This window comes from Vipera berus (assembly GCF_964194415.1).
Source record: "Vipera berus genome assembly, chromosome: 4".
Lineage (NCBI taxonomy): Eukaryota > Metazoa > Chordata > Lepidosauria > Squamata > Viperidae > Vipera > Vipera berus.
Window position 1 is genome coordinate 86,454,277 of NC_138206.1, and position 12,618 is coordinate 86,466,894.

The following is a 12,618-nucleotide window of genomic DNA, read 5'->3' on the forward strand; positions in this document are numbered from 1 at the left end:
GAAGCGCTCATGCCTTTCCTATGATCATACAGCCATCCTCTGCACTTGCTACATGATGCTAGGAAAACACGTATGGTTTAATGAACTGCAGTGGAGGGCTAAATAGTATACCACAATATATCTTTTTGTCTTCACATAAATTAGAATTCAGTGTTACTTCTAAACATGTCCTTATAATTCTTGTATCTACCTACTATCTATACATTTTCATTTTCTGTTTAAATAATGGTAAGATAGTCTTGGACTACTGTCTTTCCCCGAAAGTAAGACCATTGGGCTCTGAAATAAGCAGAAGGTCTTACTTTCAGGGAGGGCTTACTTTTTGCTAGTACCAGCACCAGTAGGCCACGAGCACACAGGAGTGGGGTGGGGCCTGTTAATGGGATGGAGAAGCAATGCGGCGGCAGACCAGGTACAGTACTGGTATGGCCATAGTGGGTGCGGCAGAAAGGGTGCCAAGCCTGGCGCTGGGTGAGTTGGCCCAGATCTTCCCTGTGACCTCCAGAGCACCCCCCCACACACACACTGCCAGCCTGCCAGGGCCCTTTGCCAGTGGCCACTGGTAGAACTGGCTACTGCCGGTCCTGCCCTCTCCATCCCACTGTCTGCTTGCCTGCAGCCTGAATGAATCAAACCCTCTGCGAGCCCCAGCCTCCACCCACCCTGCCTGCAGGCCCTACTGCTGCTGGGACATTTCTCAGCCACATTGGGAGCGGTGCAGCTGCCAAGTGGCTGCCCGTGCTGCTGGTTTGGTTTGTTGCAGCCGCAGGCAAGCAGATGGTGGGACAGAGAGGCGGGGTGACCGGTAGCCACTGGTGAAGGGCCCTGGAAGGCTGGCAGCAGGGGGGGCGCTCCGGCAGCCACAGGGAAGATCTGGGCTGACTCACCCCACTCCGCACTAGGACTTACTTTTGGGGCTTATATTAGGCCCACCCCTCAAAAAAATCAGCTGCGGCTTACTTTTTGAGTAGGGTTTACTTTCGGGGAAACACGGTATTATAAGCATGCTGTGTACACCCAACTACAGTGGTTTATTCAAGCTGTAGCTTAGCATGAGGTGTGAAGCAAGCTTGTAACTACAATATTAGGCTTACAGGGACAGGAAATATGAATCCGTATAAAGCAACTTTTTAGGGTCCTAAGAGTATAAATCCTTTTATTCAATGGATTTCTATTCAAGTGTTTCCTTCCACTCACTTAATCACCATATGACAGAAAATACTCACATCACTAGTAATACAGGCAGTCTTCAACTTATGTCTTCAACAATTGAGCCCAAAATATATATTGCTAAGTGAAACAGTTGTGAATTTTGCCTTGTTTTACCTTACCACACTTGTTAAGTAAATCATTGCAGTTGTTAAGTTAGTAACATGATTGTTAAGTGATTCTGGCTTCCCCAATGACTTTGTCAGAAGGCTGCAAAAGTTGACCATATGACACTACAACTATCATAAGTATGAGCCAGTTGCCAACCATCCAAATTTTGATTATGTGACCATGGAGATGATGCAAAGGTGGTAAGTGTGAAAAATGTTCATAAATCATTTTTTTCAGTACCATTGTAACTTCGAATGGTCACTAAATACGAGATTGTAAGTTGAGGACTACCTGTATTTCAGGGTGCACCTATTCAATAGGACTGTGCAAAGCATTAGAAAGGCATTTATCACAAAATGCATTAGCATAGTGCAGAGGTCACCAACCTGTGGGCCACGGCCCAGTAGTGGGTTAGGGTTAGGGCATACCCCTTCACTTGTGCTAGTGCCATGGCTGTGGGGTGCAAAAGCAGGCCATTGCTGCACCTTGGGGCACAAAAATGGGCCACTGCAGTGCCTCAGGGCACAAAAATTAATGCACTGCAGGGCATTAATTCACAAATATTTCTTCTTTCAAATATTCCTCTTTCAAATGCTCCTCTCTCTCTCTCTGTCTGTCTCTCTCTCTCTCTCTCTCTCTCTCTCTCTCTGTCTCTCTCTCTCTCTCTCTCTCTCTCTCTCTCTCTCTCTCTCTCTCTCTCTCTCTGTCTCTCTCTCTCTCTCTCACTCTCACTCTCTCTCTCTCCCTCCCTCCCTCCCTCCCTCTCCCTCTCTCTCATCAATTACCAAAGGTAGTCTTCTTATTTTACTAGATCTCTGGTTCCGTGGTTTTATTGAAAGCTTGTGCTTAGCAGCAGAATTGTCCAAGCAAGAGGATAATTCCGGAAGAATATCAAAATCAGCAGCAGGCAAACAGCTGCTATCAAATGTTTGTTGAGTTATAATTGTAGCTTTTGGATGATGGGAGAACAGCTGACTTTCTCTAGAACAGACTCTTGAAGGACTTTTTGTGACCTAAAGCAAAGGGAGAAGGGGAATAGCATCAAAGCAAATCAATAAGAATTTTAAAAGAAAACAAAATAAAACCAAGAAATTCCTAAATGATGTTGCATACTTATTTTATCATCACTAGAATTAACAAATTATCCATAGTTTGTTTATATCTGTTTATATTTTTCTGTAAGTAGAATTTAATTTTCCTATTTTATTTATTTATTTAAACTATGGGGGAGTCACAACTATAACAAAAAAGGAAAAACAAAAAAAACAGGCCCCTAACTTGGGAATAGCAAGCACTTTGCAATTTGCTGACACAGATTATTACATTTCAATTTTTGCTACAGCAAAACAACAAATAGTCGTATTGTACATTAAAAAGTAAAAGTTATAATACTGCATTAGAAAGACAGGCATAAAAATTTTGGTTATGATAGATGTTTAATCCTAAATCAGAATACTTTTTAAATAGAATAATATGGGGAAGCCCATGGTCCCACAGATGATGCAAACGGCAATCCCTGTGTTCAATTATGTTAGTTGCAGCTTCTGAGAATTGTAGTTAACAATATGTAGAAGGTCACAGGTCTGCCCTGTTTATGCTGCAAAGAAAGATCTAAGGTCACCTGGGGAAATCAGGTTGCACAAATATGCAATAAGCAACTTTCTAATTTCTATGGGATATGGACTTTTTCCAGGAAATGTTCCAAAATATACACAGAGAAATATATATGTGTGTGTGTGTGTGTGTGCGTGCATAAGAGAATAGTCAATAGCCTTCATCAGCCAAGTAGTTGCAATTTCAATTGTTAAGGGGGGAATGTGGCCAATCAATAAGAGAAGAATAATAGGGCTACTCAAGAGACCCTGGAGATAATCATTGGACCTGTACAAAATTAACTTTTAAAAACAATCTGAGGGAAATAGTTTAAAAACTCTTTCTGTTTGGGTGACTGCCAGCTTAGCAAATAAAATATGCCTGCATTTGTTTCCAGCTCATTTCTTCCTTAGCCATGTTTGAAAGAAAAATAGATGACAATAGGTGTAATGCAGCTAATGATATCCTTTAATGATATGCTTCATTAATCACTGTTAACAAAACTATTGCAACCTGTCCCTGCAACCTTTCTGAGGCATCCCATGAGATATTACAGCATTGCTGTGAAGTATACAGTAGATACATTTAAATTACCTGTTCTTCTTCTTCACTGCCTGTTCCAGCTAAACTCAAAGAGCTATGATGCTTGTGAGAGTCTGAAAACTGTGGGATGGAATGAGGAAAAGTTTCAGTATCAGTTGACAATATGAAATGAAATATAAACAAAAGCTATAGTCTCTACTATGCCAGTATTTTTTTCAAACTTGGCAACTTTAAGTTATGTGAACTTCAACTCCCAGAATTGCCCAGCCAGCATGCTGTGCTATATAAACACAATATTATACAAACACCACATAGGCAACAAGAATATTTCTATAGAGCTCTAAAAATTAGGAGAAATATGTAAATATGACAGTGGAAACTGTTTTTAGAAGAAAGCTGACCATATTTTCTAGTATTTACGCAGCTTTCTTTAAAAAAAGATATCAGAGTAAGGGATTTTTATGACTGATGAATTAAGTGTTCTCCACTCAGTCTTGAACCAATCCCTCTCCTGTTAATATATCAAAAGAAGGGAGAAAGCACTACTTTAACATTGGTATAGCTCAAAAAACGTAATGTCTATCTCACTCATGTACTAGAAATGAAGTAAAGGTAACATTATGAGAAAAACTACAGGAAAAAAAAGATGTTGTCAAGACATGTTTGTGCTGTGATTAAGTGAAAGTTGGAAAGGCTTTCAGATTAGCTGTCTTTTTGTTTCTACTTCATTTTTAAAAACTTTTGAAGCTGTTCTTTCAGAATAGTATCACAGTCCTGAAGGAATCAAATAGATCTCCAAGAAATCTACTACAATAAATATTCCCTCTATCATTTGACATGATTCTAGGATATTCCATTTCTTACAGTTATTTTTGTGTTTATGCATTTTTCAAGACATCTTTCTGTTAGTAAAACAGGATCTTATCCATAACATACCAAAAAATGAATATTTTTATTATAAACTTCTGTCATTTAGTATTACTACAAAGTGCAATATGAATTCAGATGACAAATACAATCCATAAATATAAAATGTTTTCCCCAATTTATCCTACTTTTGATGTATTGGGATTTAGAATTTCTTGTAGCAAATATGTTTCTGGTGGACTCCTGGGTAAACCATCATCTTCTGAACTCATTCCAGCATCCTCTTGTTTTTTGGAAGGAGTTCCAAACGGATAAGAGAGGCCCATCTTCCAGTTTTGCTGGAGTTTCATCTACAATACCAAATATTGAGTTTTAATATATTTATTATACTATTAAAAAAACAGATTTGCTTTCGTAGATGAAAAAAAATGATGTAATCACCTACTGTTCCTAAAATCACAAGTACACATTCTTTTTGTGCCGTGCAGAAAGATGCATGTGGATGATGTCATTTTATTCTGCCTCTTGCCCTTTACCTTATTTGACTATATACACGGAGAATGTGATTTTATACAATGCTTACATACTACTAAATTATGATGTTGTAAATAATAAACTAAACAATGTTGATCTTGCCCTTGAGACCCAAGGCTTAGAACAAGAGAGTTTAGTAGCAGGAAGATGAACAAGCAATAATATTCTGTTCAATTACTAACAAAGAAGGACAGGATGTTTGTTCCAAAACTATGCACTGAATGAGCACATCCTTACTGCACTGCCCAAAAGGTACCTTTTGGCTTTCAGTGTAGATCATGTGCTACAGTATAACCATCATATAATCACCCTGATATTCAAGTTCCTTAGATGACTAAATTCTCCACATCATTAATTTTATCCATGGGCTGTTAGGCTTTTGAACGGGAAATAATTTTTATAAACTTTATGCATAATTGACTTGCGAGGCCAGTGTGTTGTGCAATTAGTTCACATGGTGTAATAAGATGGAGGGTTTGTGTCACTGTAAGTTGGGGGGTGGGGGTACAAAGGGAGGCTCAGCCAATCTCAATGTATACATGGTTGTACTTTGACAATAAAGGTTCATTCATTCATTTAAATAAATCCTATTGGAAATATTTCTGTTCATTCATCTGTTGAATATCATACTGTCTATACCAAAATCATATTCAAATCTGCAATCATACCAGAAATGAAAAAATCTGGAAATAATGGAAATCAATTATTTCAACAGAATTACCTGCAAAGTCCTAATTCGATCAGAAACATTTTCCTGAGAAAATACTCGAACTGGTGTAGGTGGTTCTTGTGGAGTCTCAGAAATGAAAATGCTGTCATGTGACAAAGCTCTGTTTCCCATAATAGTTCTGTGCATCCTAGGAGAATATGGAAACCTAATTAAAACAACACATATTTAAACCTGGTCTTTCTTTTCAAGTAATGAAGTCTATTTAAAATGCAAATTTGAGTAGGAATATAATGAAGGAAGGAATGGCTGAAGAAAGATGTCCTATAACAGTATATGATGTATTTTGATCTTCATAATTTTAGATACAGAAATCATTTTTGAATACCAGGTCCACCAGAGATCTAGATTCTCTAGGTAGAACAAAGTATAACCCATAATTTAGTCAGAAGGATATAACCAATATATGGTTGATGAATAATTTGGGATTCAGTCATAAGAGATGACCAATATGTTTGCAGAACTGAAAAGGATTCTAGAGAACATTTCCAAATCATGTCAACAATTCTTCAGGTAACCTTAGACCAGTCAGCTCCAAGCTGAAGTTGTCAGCCCCACTAGGTAGATTAGACCAAAAATCAACTCCATGCAAATGCCAAAATTAATTTTATTGAGATAGGCTATGAAAGCAAAATCTTACAAATCTGTTCTGTATTTACTCCTAGTTTAATGAATTAGGAAGGTGTCTGTCAGAATTGCTTCTGAATATTAACTAATTCTGAATTTTAAAAATGCTTCAGCTCCTTTTAACTAGTTAACAATTCTTGCATATCACTATCAAGGTCATCTTCCTTACTTTCTACACCAACCAAGACTCTAATGAGAACCAAAGGAGCATTCCTGTTTATCAAACTTTATATAAAAGTTTATCACCATCAATTATTCTACACTAGTTACAAACTTATGATTCTCTCCCACAGTTTCTGAGAATCTCTACTTTATGATTACTTAGATAATGTTGTTGTTTAAAAACAGTTTTTAATATAGATAATCATTATGCTATAAGTGTCCTTTTGTGGCTTGCTATATTTGTTACAGGAGATAATTTTGTCCTAACAAAGAAAATATAATTTTCCTACAAATATAATACATAGGCATCAGAATAGCCCAAAGCCCTTTCGAAAGAAAAAAATTAGGGGCAAAAAGCAGGGTGCTCCTTGTATTTATTGCAAGGTTACTTAAGGTAAGTTTCATAATTTTTTATGTCTTTGCCGGTTGATGTTAACTTATATTATCCTTCCAAATATTAAGACTTAAAATTAAATATTTCTTCATTAAATAAATGTGCTATAGCAAAGAACACAAAAAGAGAAACTGATAAATAAGAACTATGAGGGTTTCCTAGCATCTGCTACAAATATATTCGGTAAAAGTAACAAAGTAATATTATCCTTCCTAAATATGCTTTCTGTTAGATACTGGGTTCGTTGCTTGATTGACGAGACAAGGCGAGTGAGTTCAGCAAACATCATTGTTTATTTGGTTGCAGGAACTGAACTGAGGAACAGGGCTGCAAATGCGGCAATTTATACCCTGGCCTCTAGGTGGCGGCCAATAGGTTTAAAGCAACCTATTGCCACCCTAGAAGCAGCTAATGGCAGCACTGGAGACGGGTTGTCTGAGGAGCTGGGAGCCATTAGCCAGCTTCCCTGCTTGAGCAACCTTCCAGCAATTAACCCCACGTGATATTTCTAAGCAAGACAAAGCCCAGTACATTACACTTTCCATATTTATTGAACTATCATTTCCATAGCTCTTTTTATACTGCATGAGGATACATTTTTACATTAGCCTTTCTGTACATTGGCTTTGAAGTTATTTTAATAGTAGTACTAATAGGAGATAAAATCATTATGATTTTGTACAATAGCACCTTCTAATGGCAATATTGAGCAAAACATTCATTAGCCTTATAAGACGACATTCTGGGACATTTACTTATTTTTTTGACTTCATAAAGTTTACTTTTCCCAGTATAGCTTACAACAAATGAAAATCACCACATAGTTTGAAAATATTCTAAAATAGTAATGAAAATACTATATAACACACATACACACAATAGGCCTATGCTGCACTTCAGATCCAAAATTGAAAAGGTGCTTTGACGTAAGACATGGGTACACACCTTTCACCTTTTGGTGCTTCCTTAAAGAAACTGCATCTTTTCCTGGGATCACAAATAGTTACACAAATCCAAGAGTTGGAGTTGGAGTTAAAGAAGCACAGAAAAGGTTAGAGCAGGTGTGAATATGCTGTCGGAGTCCACTTAATTCAAATACATTTTTCTGATACTGCACAACTACAAGGAGAAGTTGTTTATGGAACCTGCCCCACAGCATTTTTTCAGTTTCGACTCTGAATGTCTTAAAAAAGTACCTTTCGGATGTTTTGACTCTGAAGCATAAATGTTTAGAAAGTCATGAAATCAAACAGCAGACTAACTGATTGAAAACCTTCCATTCTAGAGACATAAAAGGGAAGAATTTTGGGAGGATATTATTCTCTCACATAATACTGGGATGGTAAAAAGAGGTTGCTGGCAGGATAATGAAGTGTGCCTGTTATGTACTGGGCTTTTGGAATATCACCATGTGCTCTGCTGGAGAACCAACGGCGCCAGTCCTGCTATTGGTCAACTTTGGGCGGCAAGTATAGCTTCAATCCGATTGGTTAATACCATAGGGCCTGGCTATATATTGAGGCAGGGTGAATCCAATCACTCAGTACAGTTTCTGCTTAAATAAAGTATGTGTTCGTCTGTACTCCTCTGCGTGTTCTCGTTCCTGCTCATCAGAGCCCACGACATAATAGTGGCGACGAAGGTGGGATCCTGCTTCTCCACCTGAGGGCTGAAGTCATGAGGGGACGGCATTAATAGCCTTGGTGGAGCAGTGGGCTAATGCCTGCTTAAGTAACACCAGCTGCCTGCAATTAGTGCAGGTTCGCATCCCACCAGGCTCAAGGTTGACTCAGCCTTCCATCCTTCCGAGGTAGGTAAAATGAGGACCCAGATTGTTGGGGGCAATAAGCTGACTTTGTAATAATGCCGCTTGGGGGGGGCGAAAGCCCTAATAAGCAGGCATATACATAGAATGAAGGCTTATTGCTAAGCACATTGATTGTGCTTAGATTGTAAGCCACCCTGAGTCTTCGGAGAAGGACGGGATATAAATGGGATTAAAAAAAAAAGATTGGCCGTCTTACCTCTCACAGGTAGAAAATTACCTATGAGCTAACCAGATAGCAGAGGAAGGCCTAAAAGCTGCAACATTGCTGTGTGTATGTAGGCCAGCGACTTTTGATTTAGCTGAGAACCTCTTCACGCCAATGCCTATCGAAGCAGTATCTTTTGCTGACCTGAAGAAGAAGCTGACCGGGCATTTCCAGCCCAAAATGTCGGAGATGGCCTGGCAGTTTAAATTTGACCAAGTGCAGCTTCCTGGTGAGACAGCATCCGAGTTTATCGTGGGCCTAAGACAGGCCATACATCTCTGCAAATTTTCGAATTTGGAGGAGCGTTTGAGAGACCGACTCGTCTGCGGACTACGAGACAGAACTTTGCAGCAGAGACTATTTGCCAGACCAAACCTCACGTTCGCTGAAGCTCAAGACGAGATCATGGCTGACGAAGCAGCCGGAGGTGCAGTACAAACTGTACAGCCCACCAAACCCCCAAAGACAGAAGTTTCTGTCCAACACGAGGTCGCCATTGGCACCGGAGAATCATATGAAGAAGAGGAACTCAAAATTAACAAACTCCAGAGACAGCCAAGAGAGCAAAACCACCAAAATCAACAAAGAGAGAATAATTACAAGGTAGTTCTCTTACCGAGATGTAAAGGGTGCAGAAGCAACCACTCCCACGCAGACTGCAGATTCCATTCGGCCACGTGCACGGCTTGCGGGAGGACCGAGCACATTGCGGTGGTATGCAGGGCTCACCAGAGAGACAGGCCACCCAAGCACCAATCAGAGGAACCGACTAGGAAAGGAACTGGGGCCCTGGGTCCAGTCAGTGTGGGGTTCTTCAGGAGCCGGAGAAGCATTTGTCGCACTGGGGCTCGACGTCCCCTTAAGCCTAAACTTAAGCTCTCAGTAGAGCTAAAAGGAATTCCATGCAAAATGGAATTGGACTCCGGCTCGGCGGTCTCAATTATTTGACAGGACACATTCAACCTTGTTTGCAGACACAGCAACCAGTGGGCTACATTAAGACCGTCAGACATTATTTTAAAAGATTTTCAGAATGCTCAAGTTAAAGTTAAGGGTGAAGCCATGGTATTGCTGAAATTTAAAGGGTTTTTGGGGCACCTGGATGTCATAGTAGTAGAGGGGCATAGAACAAGTCTTATAGGACTTGATTGGTTTGAGGCTTTGGGCATTCAAATAACGGGCATTAACCGGACACAGACGGCAGATCTCAAGGCTGTTTGTGAGGAATTTGCGGATGTGTTCGAGTCAAAACTAGGAACTTATAATGGGCCACCCATCTCGTTTAAGTTAGATCCTAACGTTGTTCCAATAAGAGTCAAACCTCACAGAGTTCCTTTCGCCTTAAAACATAAAATCGATGCTGAATTCGATAAGTTAGTAGAGCAAGGTGTATTGCAGCCTGTTGATGGGGGGGAGTGGGAAACTCCTATTGTCACCCCACTTAAGCCCAATGGATAGATTTGCATTTGCGCAGACTAAAAATACACGATAAATAAAGCTTTAAAGCAACATGCATACCTGGTTCCAATAGTCAGCCATATTCTAGCCTCATTGCAAGGGGGCACCATTTTTGCTAAACTCGATTTAGCACAGGCATATCAGCAGCTGCTGGTAGACGAGGCCACAGCTGCAGCTCAAACTATAGTGACTCATAGAGGAGCATTCAAAGTCAAACGCTTGCAGTTTGGGGTTAGCGTTGCACCGGGCATCTTCCAAGGAATTATGGAGCGTACACTTAAAGGAATTCAGGGTGCCTGTCCTTATTTTGATGATGTTCTCATTGCCGGGGAATCCCCAGAAATATTGGCCAACAGGCTCAGGGCTGTGTTACAAAGGCTACACGATGCGGGCCTCAAGTTAAAGAAAAACAAATGTAGTATTGGGGTTTCTTCAATGGAATTCTTAGATTTCCGTATTGATGCTAGTGGAATTCACCCCGCTGAGTCAAAAGTTAAGGCCATCAAAATGGCTCCTAGGTCACAATCAAAGGCAGAACTGCAAGCATTTTTGGGCCTCCTGAATTTTTATCACACATTTCTACCTCATAAGGCTGCAATAGCTGAGCCCCTCCACAGGTTACTTGATAAAAAAGCCCCTTGGAAGTGGACTGAATTACATGAAAAAAGTTTCCAGAATCTAAAGGCCCTCCTTTCAGATAAGTCCACTGTCACTCATTACATTGAGTCTAAACCTGTTTGCCTTGCATGTGATACATCTACCTACGGGGTGGGGGCAGTCTTAAGCCACATTGAGAAGAATGGGGATCAAGTTCCTATTGCATTCTATTCTAGAAACTTATCTGCGGCTGAGCATAATTATGCACAGATCGATAAAGAAGCCTTAGCCATTGTGGCTGGAGTCAAAATATTTCACGATTACAATCATGGCCGAAATTGTTGGCACCCCAGAAGTTTTTCCAGAAAATCAAGTATTTCTCACAGAAAAGTATTGCAGGAACACATGTTTTGCTATACACAGGTTTATTCCCTTTGTGTGTATTGGAACACAACAAAAAAAGGGAGGAAAAAATGCAAATTGGACATAATGTCAAACAAAACTCCAAAAATGGGCCGGACAAAATTATTGGCACCCTTAACTTAATATTTGGTTGCACACCCTTTGGAAAAAATAACTGAAATCAGTCACTTCCTATAACCATCAATAAGCTTCTTACACCTCTCACCCGGAATTTTGGACCACTCTTCCTTTGCAAACTGCTCCAGTTCTCTCTTATTGGAAGGGCACCTTTTCCCAACAGCAATTTTAAGATCTCTCCACAGGTATTCAATGGGATTCAGATCTGGACTCAATTGCTGGCCACTTCAGAACTCTCCAGCGCTTTCTTGCCATCCATTTCTGGGTGCTTTTTGACGTATGTTTGGGGTCATTGTCCTGCTGGAAGACCCAAGATCTCGGATGCAAACCCAGCTTTCTGACACTGGGCTCTACAGTGCAACCCAAAATCCTTTGGTAATCCTCAGATTTCATGATGCCTTGCACACATTCAAGGCACCCAGTGCCAGAGGCAGCAAAACAACCCCAAAACATCATTGAACCTCCACTATATTTCACTGTAGGTACTGTGTTCTTTTCTTTGTAGGCCTCATTTCATTTTCGGTAAACAGTAGAATGATGTGCTTTACCAAAAAGCTCTATCTTGGTCTCATCTGTCCACAAGACGTTTTCCCAGAAGGATTTTGGCTTACTCAAGTACATTTTGGCAAACTGTAATCTTGCTTTTTTATGTCTGTATCAGCAGTGGGGTCCTCCTAGGTCTCCTGCCATAGCGTTTCATTTCATTTAAATGTCGACGGATAGTTCGCGCTGACACTGATGCTCCCTGAGCCTGCAGGACAGCTTGCATTCCTTTGGAACTTGTTTGGGGCTGCTTATCCACCATCCGGACTATCCTGCGTTGCAACCTTTCATCAATTTTTCTCTTCTGTCCACGACCAGGGAGATTCACTACAGTGCCATGGGTTGCAAACTTCTTGATAATGTTGCGCACTGTGGACAAAAGCAAATCTAGATCTCTGGAGATGGACTTGTAACCTTGAGATTGTTGATATTTGTCCACAATTTTGGTTCTCAAGTCCTCAGACAGTTCTCTTCTTCTCTTTCTGTTGTCCATGCTTAGCGTGGCACACACAGACACACAATGCAAAGACTAAATGAACTTCTCTCCTTTTTATCTGCTTTCAGGTGTGATTTTTATATTGCCCACACCTGTTACCACTGCCACTAATGGATCCTGATCCAGCCCCCGCTGCTAAAATATTGTCTATTCAGGATTTACCTGAGTTTCCCCTCTGTGCTGG

General features: G+C 40.2%; 1 protein-coding gene across 4 annotated transcripts in view; it reads right to left on the reverse strand.

Annotated features, from left to right (window-relative positions):
• CRACDL (CRACD like) overlaps positions 1-12,618 on the reverse strand; it is a 66,919-nt gene that overhangs the window by 20,408 nt on the left and 33,893 nt on the right. For all 4 annotated transcript variants that reach the window (XM_081327135.1, XM_081327136.1, XM_081327137.1 and 1 more), the window contains exons 5-8: positions 5,579-5,714; positions 4,512-4,673; positions 3,508-3,576; positions 2,106-2,333 (exon numbers count right to left, since the gene is read on the reverse strand). In XM_081327135.1, coding sequence (XP_081183261.1) covers positions 2,106-2,333; positions 3,508-3,576; positions 4,512-4,673; positions 5,579-5,714 — 595 coding nt within the window. The remainder of the gene's footprint in view (positions 1-2,105; positions 2,334-3,507; positions 3,577-4,511; positions 4,674-5,578; positions 5,715-12,618) is intronic.